At 39.2% G+C, this 16,408-nt stretch overlaps 2 protein-coding genes across 5 annotated transcripts; one reads left to right on the top strand and one right to left on the bottom strand.

The window, feature by feature from the left end:
• Nucleotides 1–1,589: 1,589 nt before the first annotated feature.
• Nucleotides 1,590–8,492, bottom strand: LOC110879916. Of its 4 annotated transcripts, none has more exons than XM_035977944.1 (4): nt 8,284–8,492; nt 2,938–3,180; nt 2,761–2,838; nt 1,590–2,663 (listed from the first exon to the last, which is right to left on the bottom strand). In XM_035977944.1, the coding sequence occupies exons 2-4, from the start codon at nt 2,983–2,985 to the stop codon at nt 1,749–1,751; spliced, it is 1,041 nt and encodes a 346-aa protein (XP_035833837.1). In that variant the 5' UTR covers nt 2,986–3,180; nt 8,284–8,492; the 3' UTR covers nt 1,590–1,748. The 4 variants fall into 4 exon arrangements, with proteins under 4 accessions (XP_035833837.1, XP_035833839.1, XP_021984152.1 ...); XM_035977946.1 differs by having other exon boundaries at nt 2,938–2,966; XM_022128460.2 differs by having other exon boundaries at nt 8,301–8,492.
• On the top strand, nt 6,161–6,937 carry LOC110876893 (probable methyltransferase At1g27930). Its single transcript, XM_022125050.1, has one exon. It carries the CDS (start codon nt 6,161–6,163, stop codon nt 6,935–6,937), a length of 777 nt encoding a protein of 258 aa, XP_021980742.1.
• Nucleotides 8,493–16,408: the final 7,916 nt, after the last annotated feature.

Here is a 16,408-nt window from a genome sequence, read left to right as displayed (position 1 = left end):
CAAACTTTGAGGAGCGAACTTGAAGTTTTAAAGATGGATGAGAACGAAACAGTAAGTAGTTTCGCAAGCAAGTTGAGTGGTATAAAAGCCAAATTTAAAACTCTCGGTACCACTATCAAAGACAAGAAACTCGTAAGGAAGTTACTTATCTCCGTTCCGAAGAAGTTCCTACCCATCGTGGCAAATATCGAACAATATTCGGAAATAGACAAAATGCCATTTGAAGAAGCAGTGGGAAGAATAATAGCTTTTGAAGAACGTCTCAAAAGTCAAGACAAGCAAGAAGATAATAATCAAGGAGGACTCATGATGGCAAGTACAGATAACAAATTTGAAAGTTTGCATCATGGAAAGGGTCGTAGTGTTCAAAACTATGGCAGAAGTCAAGGACGTGGAAAAGATATGGGTCCAAGAAACCAAGACAAGAGCAAGTTCAGATGTTATGATTGTGGAAAACTTGGTCATTTTGCAAGAGATTGCACCAAGTGGAAAGAAAAGGAGAAAGACACGCAACAAGAAGCCAATCTCGCATTGGAAGAGGAACCAATGCTACTGCAAGTCGAGCAAGTTGAAGACCTTTGTTAAACTATATTTAGTTTACGGGGGAGTATTGGTGTTTTAAACTAAATATAGGTATAGGGGTCGTTCTGTAATTAGTAGTTAGTTAGTTTTATGTTATAATTAGATTAGTTAGTAAGTGCGAGGACCGGAAGCGACAAGTTGAAAGTTTGTAACCTACAAACTTAATCAAGCGACATCTCTAGGAGACGTACCTGTTCAGTTCGACGCCTAACATCACAGAAACAAAGAGACGTGATTTTTCACAAGGAGACACACCTCTTCAAGATCAATCTCAACCACAAGTTCAAGAGTCGCAACCGTTCGTGAAGAGACACGTCTCTATCATCGCATCTATTCGTATAGTATATATAGGGTTCATGTATGTCAATTGTAATCATCACTTTTCATTCAATACAAGCAAGTTTATTATTCTTGATTCTCAATTCTTTTATATTCATACCTGTGATTCGCATGTTCGATTACCAACACTATGATCATTTAGGTTGTGAGTGTTGGAAGGCCAAGCATCAGTTGGGCTATTATTGGTATCTAAATTTGTACAGTCCGCGTAGTTTGGATGGTCCGACTTGTTACATACGCAATTCTGTTTTATTTTGTAACGGGAAAGTGATCCCTTGTAGATCTACGATTTTGTTTATACCTAGTCTTGGTTGTACGGTCTCTTATTTTTGGTCCCCAAAGCCTGTTTTGGGTGACTTGACGAGGGTATGCCCCCTTTCGTTTTTCTTCAATGATAGTTTGCCAGGCGTATGCTCATTTACCCAAAAAAATCTGTTTCTCAGGTACTGATGGTCAAATGGGTGGGTTGGACAGGTTGTTTAACATGTCAAAATGGGTTCGGGTCAAAATATGTAGAAAATAGTTAATTTATAAACGGGTCAACTGGATACGCCTATGACTATGCCTTTTACTTGTTCTATTACCCATCTATTTTATGAAATCTCTCAATTTTCACAAAAACAATTGTTTATAAAAAAAAAAAAAAAACCCAAATACAAGGCATGCTCTTCTGGGTTACAATTTTGATACCTTTTATTATATTCAGCAAACTATTTTACATGCTAAAACCAATGAAACAGCTATTGTTAAGCCAAGCTCAAACAAGTTAGAACACTTCTACGTTTACGGCACAAAGCTGTCAACAACAGTAAACATCTATAGTGTTCTTATGATGTCGTTTCAAATGATTTCCTCCTAACAAGTAAGCAAGTAATCTTTGAAGAACGAGTGGTCGTGTCATCAGGACTGCATAGCACGAAATCCGGCCTATGGAGTGCTAAGTTAAGCCGATCTTCCCCCATAACCATAGCCGTTGCGTCAAGCAAAACATGCCACGAGTTTCTATGTGCTTCCGAGACCCAATGCATAGAGTAGTGGGTCCCATTTACTTTCGCGGGGTAACAAAACAAGCCTTTCGGGCTATGCTTGCTTTTCCTTCTGAAATACTGACTCAGTTGCGAACCTTTGATCCTTAGATCTAACCACGTCTCGGGTGCTGAAACTACCTTCGAGTCTTTGTAGCCTGCAAACTCTCTTATGTAGTCGCGTTCTTCGTTCATGACCGTCATGTAGAAATTCCCCCTGAAAAACGGGTAGCTTTCACCAACCAACATCATGGCGTCCCTATAGCTCGATGTGAATAAAACAAGATACTCATCGTCGGGTAATCCACAATGCTTTAAAACTTTGTTTCTTGCTTGAATTTCGGGTATTGAAATAAAACTTCCAATATATGATGACTTTTTAGTGAGGATATCGAGTAATCTTGATGGCTCAAGTTGGATTCTTACAACATCGTGAAAGTTACTTCCTGGCGTTTCCCTAAATACCCCTCGTGGCGATTTCCGCTTGTCTTCTGGAGAAGGCTGTGAAGGTTCTTCTTTCACACAAAGCTCATAAAGGTCAGGTTTGTCTTTTCCTTCAACGAGCGCATTTGAATATTCGGGATACTTAGCGACAACGTACTGTTCCACATATTGCATTTCCGCAGGTGTAATGGGTCCCGACCATCTAAGGTCTACGCCATGAAGATTTGATATGGCTTCGGCTATGATATGTGCAGGTATGACTCTATGTGCTTTCTGTTATTCATATTCATCATTAGATCTTCCTTAAAAATATCAAAAAATCTTGAATAAACGTAAAAGAGTCAAACGCTTAAAACACATTAATACATACCTTAATGATCATACTGTTTGGTCTTGCGGTTTCCGTTACCTTGAAAAGGGATTTCACCATATCGCGCTCCACTCCACCCTGATCCATATAATGTTATTCCACAAGTTTATAATAACAATAATCTTATCATAAGTTTTTATATCATTTGAAAGATAAAAAGATTAGTACAGTTTGTACCTTTGGTCTAGTTTGAATCATTCTTGGCTCTTCATTGTTCCTCCCCATTGCAAACAATCAAGATTAAAATCTTTCGGTTGATAAACAAGATTTATGTATCTAACAAACCGATACAAAAGCGAAAAACGGATCTTATTCGTCTACAAATGAAACCTTTGCCAGTATTATAAATGTGTTTGATGACATCTACAACACAAGTGGTTACTCTTGTATTCTTATTAGGAAGTTGCCAAGAAATGGGATCTGGAAACAAAGAGACTTGGTCAGAGCTTAAGCCAAAAAATCCTACATATTTCTTGTGTTTAGATAGTGATTTAGACTAATAAACAATCAATATGCAAATGGGCTTTGTTTAAACAAGTTATTCCCAGGCTGGTTTGACTCAGTGAGTTGTGAATGAGTCAGGATATGATGGCTTGTTTACCAATTAGATTGTGACAAGTGTGTGATAGTGATGGGTATATACGGTTGGTTACATAAGAAGTGAGTTGGAACTTTGGTTGTGGATCCGAGTTGGGGTGGGTTTATATTTCCTACCTCCGCCCATCCAACTTAAGGATTTAATATAGTTTATGAACCCACTAATCATATTTAATTTAGAAATGTCACCCCTTAAACTTATAAAAATTACAAAGGAAAACGACATTTTTTCTCTTTTCAAGTACAGTTTAGAATTGATAAATGGTGTTGGTTATGAATAAAAAAAAACATATATATTTTCGCATGAACCGCTTGATGTTAATTAAGATTAGCGTAAAAACTAGTTTAATCACGGTAAATTAAAGAAAGATTTGTTTATTGTCTAAAAAATATTAATACGGAAATATATGGTTATTGTGACAAAATATATATGATTATTATAATTCTTTATGAATTAGAGTCTGAGTGAGATTCAAAGAATGATTGATCTTTTAAGTTTAAACCACTTAGGTCTCTTCAACGCCATAAACCGCAAGCGTTCTCTCATTTAACACGTTTAAGATTCATGGACTACAAAGTGAGACACATTTTACTTCTAATTACTTTAAATTCCAATTCCTTTTTATACGATACTAAGTAGAAAATCGTGATCAATCGTAATAACAACGATATTAATCATATATCATAGATGTATTAAAATACATTTTGATGAGAAAGATTTCTTAAGTAACATTCTTTTTTATGGTGATGAGTTGGATGTTAACCAATGATAATAGATTATAGATGCCGTTTAAAAGATGCGTTTTGGTAGGAGACAAGTTGGAGGGAAGAGATACTAGTCACAAAGCCCATTTTCGGAGGTATTCAATTAACAAATAGTTTAGTATTGGTCCTACTACTGAATTCACACTATGTTTAGCTGCTTGTAATGAACCATATTATTATATGTTGCAAGCTCCATCAAATGAGACATTTAGTAAAAATAAATTATTGTAGATCACATCACACGCGACGTATACTTTGCGTTGCACTTTTAATTTAATTGATATTTTCCTTTTTCAATTCTTAATTCCATATTATTTATTCAGTTTTTAGTTATTTCTCTATAAGACTTATAAGTATGTTACATGCACTTGGATGAGATACATACCGACCACAGCCAAATAAACTGTAATTAAGCCTAGAAAAACAGACAAGACGACCAGGTTATTGTTTAAACCGAGTTCTTGTTAAACGAGTTATGAGCAAAATGAGTTCAAACCTAAGCAATTGTTTTAGGCCAAAAAGAGTTCGGACAAAGGTGGACTTGGGTTTAAATGAGTCAAAGGTGGAATCGGGTTTAAATGAGTCGTTTTAGCAAAATAAAAGCATTGAGCTGTAACCTGTTTTATAGTATAAATTGAAAAAATGCACCTATATGGCTATATGTTATATGAATATCCCCCTAAATCAACTATGTTTTGAAGAATGGGTCCTGAACTATATACCAAGTCCTTTATAGTTTATTCTATGATCTTTGTTTAATAATAATAATAATGTAGGATAGGATGTCCCAAGTTTCTTGATCACAAAGTAGGAGAAAAAGTCTACAATGAGTGAGGCCTTATAACCCACTGACCAACCTCTCCCAACTACCATAACAACCCATTTTTCACTTCAACCCATGTGGGCTCATTTTGGTGAGTTCGGATGTCAACTCAGCCATACCCACAGGCCACAGGTTCCCCATATAGCCATTCGCGTTTATACAGATCTTGATGTAATTTCTAAATTATAAAAATATATATATATATATATATATATATATATATATATATATATATATATATGTATAAAGTTTGATGATGACAATAATAAGCCATATAATGAAAAATTATCCAACCTAAAACACTATTTTCTAGGGGTGTGCACGGTTCGGTTCGGTTATTAGCATTATCCGTAACTGTAACCGAAGTCATTGGTTAATCGGTTCGGTTAATTTGTCGATTTTCGGTTCTTGGTTCGGTTCGGTTAATAACCAATTCAAACAACGGCTAAATTTTTTGCTTAGAAATACATGTAATGGAGGTATAAATACATGAAATAGATGTATAAATACATGAAATGGATGTATAAAATAAATGAAATGGGGGTATAAATGCATGAAGAGATGTTTAAATACATAAAATGGAGGTATAAATAAATGAAATGAAGGTATAAATAAATGAAATGAAGGCATAAATAAATGAAATAGAAGTATTATTACATGAAATGAAAGCATAAAACATGAAATACATGAAATAGAGGTATAAAAGCTAGAAATAAAAAAAATGATTCGGTTCGGTTCGGTTAATTTCGGTTAACCGATGGTAAAAAAAAATATCCGTTAACCGACTTTCGCTTAATTCGGTTTCGGTTAATTTCGGTTCGATTTCGGTTAACGGTTCGTTTATTGCACACTCCTACCTCACATAAAGCTAAAAAGAGAGACTCATGCTCATGTGCATACCACCAGACTAGATGTAAACAGAAAGACAAATGAACAAATATGAAGATAACTGGTAGTAAAATGTAGCATAGTTTAATCACTAAAAATGTAGAACAAACACCCTCTAAAAAATAAGTAGCAGTTTGTTGATGCCCCAACAATTTCTATGCTTCAAATCACAGCAATAATCATTAATTCCTTCCTTTTCACTCAACTCAACAAAGATATTTAGTTGCAAATACTTCCCTTTATTCATTCTACCTAAAATGCCCATTCTCCATTGTTTCAAATCCAACTCTAAACCTTACTAAAACTATACACAAATCTTCATTCAAAATGAGCCTTACAAAGCGGAAATTGATCCTCGTTCTCATTTTCATCCTAGTCAGCGCCTCCCTCTTTCGCGTACTCCGAATCACCCTAACGACTTCTTATTTCCTCAATCTAGAACATGTTCCAAACACAAAAAACACTCGGGCCGACACATACGGTAACAAAATATTATCTGAAAAAGAACTTCGTTTTCTCTCGGATATTATTTTACAAAAATCACCTTGCAATCTTCTTGTTTTCGGGCTTGAAGATCAATATCTAAAACTACCAGCCATCAATGAAGGCGGTAAAACAATTTTTCTAGAGGACAAACCTGAAAAGCTAATTGATTTGACGACGAATGTTAATGGGTCGGCACGGGTTTACAGAATCCGGTACAAAACGTCTGCAAAGGAAGCATACAAGTTGCTCAAGCATGCGAGAACACACTCGAGTTGTTCTTTGCGGCCTGGAGTAAGAACGCTTACCGCCAAATGCAAGATTGCGTTAACCGGGCTTCCTAAAGAAGTGTTCAAGACTAAGTGGGATGTTATTGTTGTGGATGGGCCGGGTGGGGACGGGCCCGAGTCACCGGGAAGAATGAGTGCTATTTATATGGCTGGTGTTCTTGCGCGGGCCGGAAATGGGACCAATGTAGTTGTACATGATGTTGATCGGATGATTGAGAAATGGTTTTCTTGGGAGTTTTTGAGTGAGAAGAATTTGGTTTCTTCTAAAGGGAAGTTTTGGAATTTTAAGATAGATCAGAAAAAGAATTTGGTTTCTTTGAAGCAAATGTGAAAGTGAATAGCATTTGTTCAAATTTTTTTTTTTTTTTCTGTTATTATCATTTGTTAGGCAGGAAAAAGACATAAAAATCACATGAATTTAGTTAGGGGTGAGATCTGTGTTTTGAAGAATATTTCTTGATATACTCTATGAATATAATTATATGTTGTATGATCTATGTAGTCAACTGAACTAGATATACTGATGTGAATTCAAGAGCCTGAATATAAACACTTATTTGCTATTGTTATCAATTTCTTCCCCAAATCAGATCCTTTGCAAAGCTGGTGAAGTTGTAATGTGAAAAACCTAGGTAGTCGAAGGCTCAAGGAGGGTTAGCCCGTCGTAAGGTGCTCAGGACAAGCATTTATAGCTGTTCCAGACCCACTCAGGCCGGTTTTTCCCGGTTCAGTGCACCTATGCGCTTTGCTGCACTCAAGGCGGTTTTTTGGCTGAGCCGTACCTGGGCGCTTAGGTGTGCGCATTTGAGTATTTCACTAGTGAAAAACATGGAGCAATTGAACTATAGTGAGGTCACACATAGGGCTGCAAACGAACCGAACAAACACGAACCAAGGCCTTGTTCGTGTTCGTTTGTTAAGGAAATACATGTGTTCACAAACAGTTCATGAATACTTACTGAACGAGATTTTCTGTTCGTGTTTGTTCGTTAAGGAAATGAGCTTGTTCGTTTGTTAATTTTAGGTACTGAACACAAACAAACATTCATGAACTCACACGGACACAAACGAGTGTTCATGAACACAAATGAATACAAATGAACACAAACAAGCGTTCATGAACATAAATGAACACAAACAAAACGTTCATGAACACATATGAACACAAACAAACGCTAATGAACATATATTATATTTCAACAAAATCGGCATCACAGACACTAAGTAGATCCCGCCAAAGTATACCAACCTAATTATCCATACATACTTGAGCACTTAACCTAATTATCCATACATACTTAAAAACCCCACAAACTAACGAACACAAACGAACATGTTACCGAACTTTCACGAGCATAAACGAACAAATGCGGCCTTTGTTCATGTTCATTCATTTAACCAAACGAACGGAATTTTTTGTTCATGTTCGTTCATTTATTAAACTAACTTACCGCTGACTATAACCGATATCATACAAGAAAACACAGATTAACCGATTCCGTATAGTTTCGTAATTTTCTTAAATTCAGTATTTCAAAATCAAAATTCACAAGTTAAATACACGGCATTCAACAATTCATAGAAGATTATGACTAATTGTCATGTTAATCACAAAATCAAAGCTAATAATCACAATTTTGCTCATAAGTTGAACATATTGGATGTGCAAAATAGTACCGTAATAACTGGCTTACTATGTGAAAAGGGCGCCGATATTCGAAACACCGGTGAGGACGTAAGGAAATGCCGGAGTTCATTAAAGAATTTTGACCGGCGAGTTTGATTTTTCCCTCTTCCATCGCCGTTGAACTCCACTCTGCAACACAGATCTAAAATCTGCTTATAGAAACTATCGACTATGTGAGACTCTATAGTAGAGGGGGCAATCTTGACCCAAAGCCTTCCAAATGGGTCAATTTGGGTTGATTTTAAAATTATATGGGTTGGTTTGGGTTAGATATTTTAACTAAATGGGTCACAATGGGTCACTTGAAATTCCATCTTTTTATTTTCGGGTCGACAACATTAAAGAAATGGGTCGATGTGGGTTAGTGTCTTAAAGAAACGGGGACGGTTCCGGGTCGGAATGGATTTCGAGCCGGCATAAGTATCCGCACGAGACGGGTTACGGCACGTAACGGGTTCAGTTCAAATTGAGTTTCAGGCCAAGACAGGTTTCCGCACGACGCAGGTTTTGGATCGGAATGGGGTCGGTTCGGGTTGGGTTTCGGGCCGACACGGGTTTTTGCACGGGACGGGTTTCGGATCGCAACGGATTTTGGACCGACACGAGTTTCCGCACGAGACGAGTTTCGGGTCGGGGCGGGTTTCGTACCGTTTCGACCCGTACTGTTTCGAATCGAACTGTTTCGACGCGAACCATTTCGACGCGTACCGTTTCGACGCGTACCGTTTCGACGCGAACCGTTTCGACCCGTATCGTTTCGACCAGTACCGTTTCAAATCGAACCGTTTCGACCCGTACCGTTTCGAACTGACGCGAACCGTTTCGGCGCGAACCGTTTCGACCCTTACCGTTTACTGTTTCGACAAGTACCATTTCGAACCGAACCGTTCCGACCAATACCGTTTCGAACCGAACCTAAGGCGTAAAACGACACCGGTTAAAGCCAATTTGGATGACTCGTGATCTGACATTCAAATTTTATGCTACGCGTCACAATTTCAAAACATATCTCACTGTCTGTAACGAGGATTATACATTTAAACTAATAATATTTGTGCTGAGTTAATGTTTGTGGCATTGTTTTCCCTTTGAATGCTTATCTCTTGAATGTCTTTTTGTTCAAAAAGTTTTAGTTTTTTTAATGACAGTTAACATGTCAAGTATGATCACCAAAGTTATATGCTTAAAAAAAACTGACCCGACCCGACCCGAAACCCGTTTCGACCCGGACCCGTTCTGACCCGGACCCGTTCCAACCCGGACCCGTTTCAACCCGGACCCGTTTCGACCCGAACCAAAACAACCCTTTTTTATAATTGACCCGTTTTGACCCGAACCCGTTCTGACCCGAACCCGTTTTCACCCATGACCCGACCCAACCCAACCCGACCCGTTTGCCAGGTCTACTCTATAGCAATCAAACCTGAACCGACACATTTGCAACGTGTTTTGAGGGTGGGTATAGGATCGGGTTTAGGATTAGCTTTTATTTTTTTCTTGGGTTTGGGTTTGGATCCACACCCTTATAATCTTATTTTTACATCCCAATTTGTATACGGGCCGTATATAATTATACGGGCTGTATAGAATGTTCATGCACAGAATTTCATGAGTGGAATGTTTTTTTGTTTTTATATGTATACGGGCCGTATATTATATACGGGTCGTATACATAGTAGCATATTTTTTCGAAGGTTGGACAAGGGTTTTTAGTTTTAAAATCTGTATACGGGCCGTATAATGTTATACGGCCCGTATAGCAAGAAAGGTTAATTTTTTGTTGAAATCGCGAAACCGTTTGATGTATATATCGGATTATGTTAGGAGTTTGTAGTTAAACGTATTTATTATGTTTAATAAGTTTCGTCTTTGTAAAACGATAAATATGTATAGAAAAGTTAATTTTTTGTTGCAATCGGGAAACCGTTTAATAAATTTTGAAAATTTTAAAATAGTGTTCTATATATCGCATTATGTTACGAGTTTGTAGTTAAACGTATTTATTATGTTTCATAGGTTTCCACTTTGTAAAACGATAAATATGTATAAAATAGTTAATTTTTTGTTGCAATCGGGAAATCGTTTAATAAGTTTTGTAAATTTTAAAATAGTATTGTATATATCGGATTATGTTACGAGTCGAGTTTATAGTTAAACGTATTTATAATGTTTAGTAAGTTTCCAGTATGTAAAACGATAAATATGTGATATGATTATGATAAACTACGACAACAATTATTAAACAAACAAGTTAACATCTAAACATAAGATTAATATTTATAATGTTTTACATCTAAAACAAAAAAAAAGATAAACTTTTACAAAATTTCAAACGTAAAATAACAAAAAATAATAATAATAATAATAATAATAATAATAATAATAATAATAATAATAATAATAATACAAAAAGCAACTGCGGTGGTGGTGGTGGTGGTGTTGCGCCAGCTCGTGGAGGTAGGGGCGCGGCAGAATGCATAGCCACAATCGCCTCGACCATCCAGCGTACATCCTCTCTCACTGCAGCTAAATCCCCCCTGACTGCAGCTAAATCCCCTCTGACTGCAGCTACATCCGACTCGACCTGAACGAGTCTCTCCTCCACCCCTGGTGAAGGCATCACACGCTGTCTCACGCTGCGTCGAACGTACGGGCGATCACCCCGTAACTCCTCCGCAGCTACATGTGATCGATCGCCAGCATGACCGACTCCCTCTCCGTCGCCTCCCTCTCCATCGCCTCCCTCCCCGTCGCCTCCATCTCCATCTCCCTCCCCCTCGTCTCCCTCTCCATCGTCTCCCTCCTCATCACCACCCTCTCCACCACCCTGTCTACGGGGTCCCTCACCCACACCATAAGCCCAAACCAGCTGCCCTCCCTCGAGCTCGCGAGCCAAACCCATCGATAGGGCTGTGTCCCTCCCAACCCTGTCAAGCTGGCGTATTAGGGTCATATCACTTGCCACCTGTGGGGACAGGAGGCGAAAGTAACCCTTCGCCAGACGGGTGACGAAGGCCCCACAGCTGATGTGGGAAGAGGGTCGCTTAAAAGCGTAGTCGGCGAGATATGCGGCCAACTTGTACGCCAAGTTGGCCCTCCCGCCGCTAAGTAAGTCGTGCAAGAAGAATAGGTCATTTGGGGTGACCCATTCCCTGCTATCATGATGACCGGCGATCGTCACGGTGATACACCAATGTAGGTATCGGTGTAACGGGTCGTAAAGATCAGTCGCCCGTGCCTTCGGGGATCGCTGCTTCGGTTTGGCGAACTCCCCGAACCCAATAGTGCGCCAATACGGCCACAACACGTTAGTGTGCGTGGTGACTGGCGCATCATAAAATGCGCGGGACCTTGAGTCCTCCTGTGAGTACAGACCCAAGGCAACAGCGAACTGAGGAAGTGACATCCTCTGACTCTTGCCGCAAATAGAAAAAGCTACGGCCTCTGCCGTCAAAAAATGCTGAAAACCCCCACCCCGGGTGTCCGTAAATGAAAAGGTAGATAAAACTCTAAAGTAATCTCCCTGTGGGCCCGCTCTACGGCGACATCAAATAAGCGGTCCCACGGGGAGTTAGCTGGCATGAGCTCCCGGACCCGACCGATCGCTCCAATATCGGTAAAAACTGAAAATCTATGGTCCGAGGCGCATCCAGCACCATCTCCCGTGATTTGCCCAAAACCCTATAGGCAACGGTAACTCGGGGGATATCTCTAACAAACTGCCCCATCTCAGTAAAATCGGGCACAACCTCTTCCTCCTGTCCACGTCCACGTCCCCGTCCGCGTCCACGTCCACGGCCCCGACCCTGACCCTGACCTCGACCTCTACGGGCCGCACCAGCTGCTGATGACTCAGCCATATCGTCTGTAACAAATAACAATTACAACTTAGCAATCACTATACGATTATCGTTAACGTATTATACCAATACTGTTCTTGTATACGAACGTATTGTACATATCATATACGCTCGCACAATGTTTGAATATTCAACAAGTATACGACCGTATACATTAAATACGCTCGTATAACCTTTGAATATTCAAACAGGTATACGACCGTATATAAATATACGATCGTATAATGTATGAATATTCAAAGGTTATACGAGCGTATATAATGTATACGGTCGACAAACCTTTGATTATTCAAGTGTATACGGTCGTATAAAATGTATACGATTGTATACAGTTTGAATAATCAAACATTATACGATCGTATACAATTTATACGACCGTATACACTTGAATAATCAGTTACAATTTTATGTTTCAAATTTTTTTTCAAATTGAATTATACAATCGTAATCGTTATGCCTATCTACGTTTTCCTATACAAGACCATAATCTAACATGTTATGGAATTTGAAAGTTTACTATACGAAAACGTACCGTATAGGAAGAACGAGAAGAAAACGCCAAAAACGCCGAAGAACGCTGTCCAAGAACGATCCGAGAGAAAACAGAGAGAATTTTTTGTGGAATGTTGAGGCCGTATGGTGGAAATGAGGTCGTATAAAACTTATACGATCTTTTTTCCTGCGTATACGGGTCGTATAAGTGTATACGGCTCGTATACATTAATTTAATTTATTATAATTCTGTCGTATACTTAATATACGATCACTGTATACGAGGCGTATATGTTTATACGGCCCGTATACAATTCAGTATTTTTCATTTATTTTCAATTACTATATGCGGAACTGACGAAAATACGGTCGGTATACGTTAACGTTGATTCGTTTAAACGTTTTTTCAAATTCAATTTGAACAAGTTGCCAAAACATTTATATAACGTGTATGTTGATCATTACAAATTGTCAAAACATGTAAATAACATTTTATATTCACAACATCCCTATATCTATGTAATCCCTGGTCCTATATTCATCAACGATCATATTATAATGGTCAATACGTTCCTTGTAATAGTGATACCAACTTTCTGCTGGCGTATTCCGTGTCGGTTGTCGCCAGTATCCTGATGGGGTTGGCATTGGATATTCCCCTTCTAATCTGATGTGAATAAAATGGTTCCTGTTTACATGTACAAGCGCGACTGTTCGATGCGGAATACTTTCTTCGGCTGTTGTGAACATGGGAAAAAATGAAGCACAACCAAGGTCACTTAATAAGAGACAAATGACATTCCACCGGTTTGCTATCAGAAGCCCCGTGAATGGCATTTGTAGCCACTTATGTTCAGGTGCTCCGACTATTTGGTCGGACCAAACTAACGATTCCAGAACTTGTTGATACTGAATGTCATTTATGTTTTTCCAAAAATCGTGGAACCGGTTGCACTCATCATGAAGATTCTTCCGTATGAATGGCCACTGCCACTCTTTAAGCGATAAGCCGACCGCTATAGATCGAAACCCACAATTACCATCACCCTGCACATTTTGTATGTGACTGAGGTGTGGATAGAAGCACGGTGGAATGAACTTTTGGTAGTGCAAGAACATATTAACTTGTCCGACAGGCAGCAAAGGTAAATCTGGTGGCTCTTCCTTTGATTTTGCGACCTTGTTTTTCGTTTTCGAATTCTTAGCACCTTTCGCAATCTCGCCGAAGAACATAGGTGTTTCAGTACAATAACTTTGTGACTCGATAAACGAGTTGTGCCTGGTAGGTTCGATCGCTGACTCTGCCAAACCCATCTTGTGAATCACTATACTGGTCCTGCGTTGTAAAAAAGCTGTGTCTAGAAGGCTCCGTAAACGAATCATCCTTCCTTTGTTGCTGAGCTTTTAAAGTTGGACGACCCCGTGTGTTTTTTTTTTCACAACTGGTTGTTTAAGCTTCGTCTTATTGAGTTGTACCAAATCCTTCATTTTTTGAATCAAGTTTTTCTTGAGTTCTCTCGGCTGAGCACTTAAATGTTGTTTGAGAAGTGCAAATTCACCGTCTAAGTCGAAAGAGTCCACCTTGCTCGGTTCCACTATGGAGTCCAAATTTAACTTTCTCCAAAAAGGGTCTATCAACTCCAACGGGATCATTTCACCTAAGAAACATATCAACAAACAACATAAAACGTCAATAAGATTGTGCGTGATGAAAGGCTATGATTATAAAATGTGGTTGGTCGAATAATGTATTACCATTCATTGTATACGGTTCCAACCGACACGCGCACGGCAACCCACAACTTGTATAAAAACGGCACGCGCATGTACGGTTATATAACATTAATTTTTCTATTTCATTTACTTCATCTGATATCAACTCTAGGCAGGCATGTGAAACCTTCTTTAGTAGGAGATTAAATATTGGTTTGTTATGATGACCCAATGTTCGGCTCCTGCTTGTTTCAATGCTGCCTCTGATTTCTGTCACCTGGTTTCTTATGAGCTTATCGATAAGTGGTACCACTTTCTCCAGGGTGTAATTAGAGTCGCCTAGGTACTGCTTCAAAAGGGCATGTTGACCCTCTGCCCTGTTCGTTGTACGTTGACCGAAGTTCAGATGTTGGTCGCTCCAGAACGAAACAAACCGGTCTCTATATGGTTGTAACCAGATTGAATCCAAATAGTTCATAATCTCTGTAATCAAAGTCAAGTGCAGTTAAGACAAGTCAAATAAATACGATTATTAAGCAAAAATTATATAAAACTTACCGTCAGTTTTTTTTGCGTGGAAAGTTTGATCGTATTCGCTCGTACCAGTAGTTGTAGTCATGATAGGTCGTTTACTTAATTAGCTCGCCCCACTTGTAAAGAAACCTTTCCCATTGATCATCTGTTTTAAAGCTTTTCCTGCAATGTTTGAAGATGTTTTGTTGTATGTGCCACCTACACAATGAATGTCTAGCCCTGGGAAACACGGTTGCACATGCATTCATTAGGGCACGATCTCTATCCGTTACTATTACACGGGGTTCCATAACACTGTCTAATGAGTGTTTCAACCTCTGTAGAACCCATGTGAAGTTTTCCTGTTTCTCGTTTCTTACGAACGCATGAGCAATGCAAAACGACATCAACGTGGATGTAACGCCGATAATCTGGACTAGCGGCATTTTGTACCGATTCGTCTTGTAGGTGGCGTCTATAAGTAACACATGCGGGAAGGTGCGCCACAACATGTTCGACTCTGGGTGGATGAAGAAAACATCCTCGACCCGTTCGCCACTTTGAGATGTTCTATGGTAAAAAACAAACCCAACCTTCCCCAACCGGTCGAAAAGTATCTGCATTGGAGTCTCGCCGACTTGTTCCATTCGACCCAATTTGGCCCGAACGTTGTATATGGTGTTTCTTGTTGAGACATTATGGGGGTTCTGTTCTTTAATGGCAGCAAGAATGTCTCGTGGTTTTATGTTCTGATGCGTCATTTGCTCCACCGTCCTCTCTTCTGATGGAGTCAGCCTCATTAGGGACGGATGACCCTCTGGATACAGAAATGGTTCGTGGTTATGTTTAGCTTCATCAACCTTTAGTTCCCAATAACCTAACCTCTTTTTGTATGCCCCGATCAGTTGGAACTTGCAACCGGTTTTCCTGGTCCCGCTGCGTCTGACCGTGGCTGTTGATTTGTACTCGCCGGCACAATCGCACGTAAGCCAGATTTTTGATGGCTTACCGCTACCCTGTTTATCGTAGATGGTGCGTTTGGTGACGAGGGCGTAGCCATTCACGCGTCCAACGTCTCTACACCACTCTACCAATTCATCCATGCTAGCGAATATCTAACGAAAACACTTATATGTGTCAATTAATGATTAACCAATCGGTTTAGCTTTAGTATAAACGGGTTCGGGTCAGTTTCAGGTTGAACCTGCGAACCCGTTTGGGTTAACGGGTCGGGTTCGGGTCAACATGGTCGGGTTAGCGGCTTGACCCGTTACACATTTATACTATATTATGTTTTTTTAACAATATATTTTACGTCATAAATTAACCCATGAAAGTTCGGGTCGTGTTCGGGTTGTTATGTATGATACGATTTTCGGGTTCGGGTCGAGTACGGGTTTGTGTAAAATTTTCAGGTTCAGGTCGGGTTGAACCCACCAACCCGCGAACACGACCCGTTGAGCAACCCTAATCTAAGGTTTTAATAAAAACAACATCAAACGTAAAAACACTAAAATAGTTAACGTACAACAAATAA

This window comes from Helianthus annuus, chromosome 9, assembly GCF_002127325.2.
Source record: "Helianthus annuus cultivar XRQ/B chromosome 9, HanXRQr2.0-SUNRISE, whole genome shotgun sequence".
In the NCBI taxonomy this organism is placed as follows: Eukaryota; Viridiplantae; Streptophyta; class Magnoliopsida; order Asterales; family Asteraceae; genus Helianthus; species Helianthus annuus.
The sequence above is the reverse complement of the archived record's forward strand: the minus strand, read 5'-3'. Positions and strand labels throughout refer to the sequence as shown.